This window comes from Notothenia coriiceps, unplaced genomic scaffold (assembly GCF_000735185.1).
Source record: "Notothenia coriiceps isolate Sejong01 unplaced genomic scaffold, NC01 NC01_scaffold00026442, whole genome shotgun sequence".
In the NCBI taxonomy this organism is placed as follows: Eukaryota; Metazoa; Chordata; class Actinopteri; order Perciformes; family Nototheniidae; genus Notothenia; species Notothenia coriiceps.
In genome coordinates this window covers 221,942-225,679 of record NW_011359143.1, presented here as the reverse complement: position 1 = coordinate 225,679, position 3,738 = coordinate 221,942, and the positions used below count along the sequence as shown (strand labels likewise).

The 3,738-nt window shown below is 42.1% G+C and overlaps 1 protein-coding gene across 1 annotated transcript in view; it reads left to right on the top strand.

Moving 5' to 3' along the window:
* LOC104957189 (jagged canonical Notch ligand 2) overlaps window positions 1-3,738 on the top strand; it is a 71,725-nt gene that overhangs the window by 64,214 nt on the left and 3,773 nt on the right. The window contains exon 26 of the mRNA XM_010784799.1: window positions 3,220-3,249. Coding sequence (XP_010783101.1) covers window positions 3,220-3,249 — 30 coding nt within the window. The remainder of the gene's footprint in view (window positions 1-3,219; window positions 3,250-3,738) is intronic.

The following is a 3,738-nucleotide window of genomic DNA, read 5'->3' as shown; positions in this document are numbered from 1 at the left end:
TTTCTCTTAAAGACAGGAATGTTAAACCCTCTAAGACAACACCTTCCCATGAATGCATTTAAAATGGCATATAGTAGTATTCTACATTTTTCAAATTTAGACAACATAGCCAATTGCAACACTTAAGATAACGACTAAAAACTAATGGTGGATAACTAAAGTTTGCACTTTTAACCAAATTCAACCCAAAATCAGCCAAATGTAATTTAGATAATTAACTTTATTTCAGAGAATCATGAGTGGAGTTTATCGAACATCCATTGAAACTCACAATTCTACATATATAAGGATTTCTGTCATTTAAAATTGAGGTTTTTTTCAGTCCTAATAGAAAGGTGGCAGTCATCTTTTAATATAAAGTATTTTATTTTCAAGGATTTTTCTTTATTTAAAGGGGATATTTGGTCCATCTTTTGCCTGATATAGTATTCTCTTCCTCCCCTACCCTCCAAAATTGATTTTTGATTATTCTGCTATTGCCCTGTTAATAAATAACTCTCTGTCCCGGCTTCACCGACAATGCAAATGCACAAATCTATGGCAGGGTTGAATCACTTTTTATTTACATGCACCAACTTTTTTACACCATGTTTAATACCAAAGGACTCCTTTAACTTTATATGATGCTGCACTTCACTTCTGCTTTCACAAATAAATACCTAGGATGCAACTCTTAACTGCAATGGATTTTATTGCCTTCCATAAATGAATCCATTCGACATAAATCATCACCTTACTTCTTTAACATGGAAACATGTGGAACCGTAACATCTCCATGTTCCCTGTGCAGAGGAGCTAAAGTCTGTGTAACAGGACATGGGCAAAAAAAGAGAAAAAGCCCACCAGTGTATGTAAATCGGGGCATATTTCTGTACTTCCTGTTTGATCTCCACCCCCCCTGCAGCCATCCTACACCTCAGCCTGGCCAGTGCAGGCAGGTTGGTGTGTTGGCCCGCGCTTCAAAGCTTTTAACCAAAGTCTGACGGCGGCAAAGGGGGTTTGAGTCCCAGATGCTTTTTGTGGAAGTCCAGCCGATGGATCTCGGATAACTGCCCTCCTGGAAAACAGACAGAGAGACAGGAAGAAGACAGACAGATCCTGGTTATCGCTCCAGTGTCTCCGAGGTGCGAGAAACTCTTCTCACCTCCTCTTATTTTAACACCATGATAGACATGTAGAGCGTGTAACACGAGGAGGAAACACTCACTGCAGAGGTATGCAGATGGGAAATTTGGCCTCCACATCAATAACTTGTTCTTCCAAATGGATTATTGCATTTCACTCTAAGTTGTATGTATTAGTTGGAAAACATTAAAAAAAAAATACTGAAAATGATGCCGCAATTAATGATAACGCATGCCATGAGCCTGGAAAATACATATTTGTGATTGGTTGGTGTGATGTTTGTTCTAATAAACACCTCAAACAAGTTTCAGTCAACTGTTAAATAACTATTTGGAAAAAAGGGCTAAAGATCCAATCAATTAAAAGTAATTACTGGAACAACACTTGCAATTAAATCACTAGTGAATATAAGCCGACCATTTCATCAAGTTTGTGATTAACTAAAATTAAACTTAGTGATTGATCTTGAGTTTAATGATTTATGATGGTGCACCTGGGTTGTGCACAAACACATTATACATACACTCACTGCATTAATCTACTGTACAGTGCTTGAACACCTGATAAGATCTCAAACTAATGGATCTTTTTCCCTCGTTGTCTTTCATAATTTGCTTTCATCATCTTGGGGATACCTGAAACAACATGCCACCCACCAACGCATTTCCTTGAATTATTTAAAATGTGTAGGTGCTATGACACCCACTCGTGCATTTTCTAAATACTTGAACACATGAAGCTTAGCGCAAGTTCAACAGGAAGACCAAGCTCTCCATTCATATTACACGTCACTTCTTTACCCTCTCCTCCCTCATTAAGTGATCGGGGGCGTCACTCCCCAGCTAACCAATCACTCCTCTCTCCATTCTCACAAGCCATCGTTGCACCTGCTAATCCCTTTGTATCTGCTCTTCCCTCTTGTCAGCCGTCATTTCAGGTGACAATACGCAAGCAGCAGCAGGGTTTCGTCCCAGCTCCAGGTATATATTCATCAGCTCCGCAGTCTTGCGGATTAAGCTACAGGGGGCGTTCCCCAGTTGGCTAGCGGTTCTAGCCGGCCACCCCGCAAACCCGGACGCGGAAGGAAAGAACAAGGATATCGGGCTCCACGGAAGTTCCTCCGGCTTAATGGAAACGGGCCACTTCACGCAAACAATTGACGCACGCCTCCAGTCTCTCGAGAGGGCCTCACTGGCATCAGGGCCGCTCAAATGCGGCGCTTCCGGCCTTCACACGGAACGGGCCCTCATCGCTTGCGAAGCTTAACCCATTTCCGGCTTCAACCAAAACCCCTCTTGCAGGCAGGCAGGGCTTAAGCTATATCCCATTGAAGCTACTTCTCCTCCCGCCTCAGTAGCCAGTCATAGGCGGCTAGCAGGCTCATTGCACAGCCCAGGCTCTCGCCTCTTTTCCCTGCGCCTCACCTCTAAAACAAGCGTCAGGGTAGCGCTGGCAAGAGGCAGTTTGCAACAAATTCACGAGATGTTCGTTATGCATTGCTGCCTTTAGTTCAGGGTTAAGGTGAGTTCCAGGCAGTGTTGGGTGTAACGTGTTACAGCATGGAGTTATGCAGTTCGGGTAACTACTACCCGTCACAATGCTCAGTAAGTACCGCAGTTTCAAGCTTCAACACAGTCACGGATGCTGCCCCATCCGTTGGTTTTGGGGGGTTTCTTTCAGGGAGAATGAGAAGTTCATGTAAGATGATAGAAGACAGTCTTAATCACCCAATCAAGCATATCAGCATCTATGTCTCACCGTGGCGTAATTAAACTGCTAATTAAGCTAGTCCTATATCACGGGTCATGTTTCAGTATTTACCTAAGCGTACATCATTTTATGCTGCGCATATTGCACTTCATTTATATTTGGTTTCATGCTCACATGGCTTGTGATAAGCCAGGTTATGATATTCATGCATCACTGTACTTAAGCTAACAGCTGCATTACATTGTCTACATCTCCCCAGGCCCGGACTGGCCACCGGGAGGTTTCCCGATGGCCTGGCCTGTTAAGTGGTTAAGGTCAAAAGGTAAGATAAACTTTAAAAACTTGTTGAGAGCTGAAACTAGTCTTTGCTGCTGCCTCAAAGAGGAGCAGGAGGGAGAGGAGGGGGCAGGAGAGGCTGATTCAGGAGCCCAGACACACTCACAACTATAAATGAACCAAAAACCAATAAATAAGCAAGTTCAAATGTTTTTAAATATTGGATATGTTATTGGTTATGGCCATGTTCTTATGATTTTATGATATTTAAATGTATACAGTTCTGTTTCATATGGGTGTTTTCCATATATCTGTCTTTATATGTCTCTTTATTTCCCCCTCAAAATGCACCAGATTGATGCATTTAACTCCAAAACAAAAAAATCTTACCGGGGGTGCATGCCCCGGGACCCCCCTAGAGGATTTGAGGTCCATCCCCACTTAAAATATGTTCACATGGATAGATTCCTAAATAGATTTTCACATTTATTTAAATAGTGACCCATGTCCATATGTTTATTTTTGGGTAGTAGATTAAACTATAGGGCTATCACTATGGGCAGCAACGCTGTAAATATTGACAAATAAATCCAGCAAAATGGCACAAAAAAAAACTGGTAGTTGCCT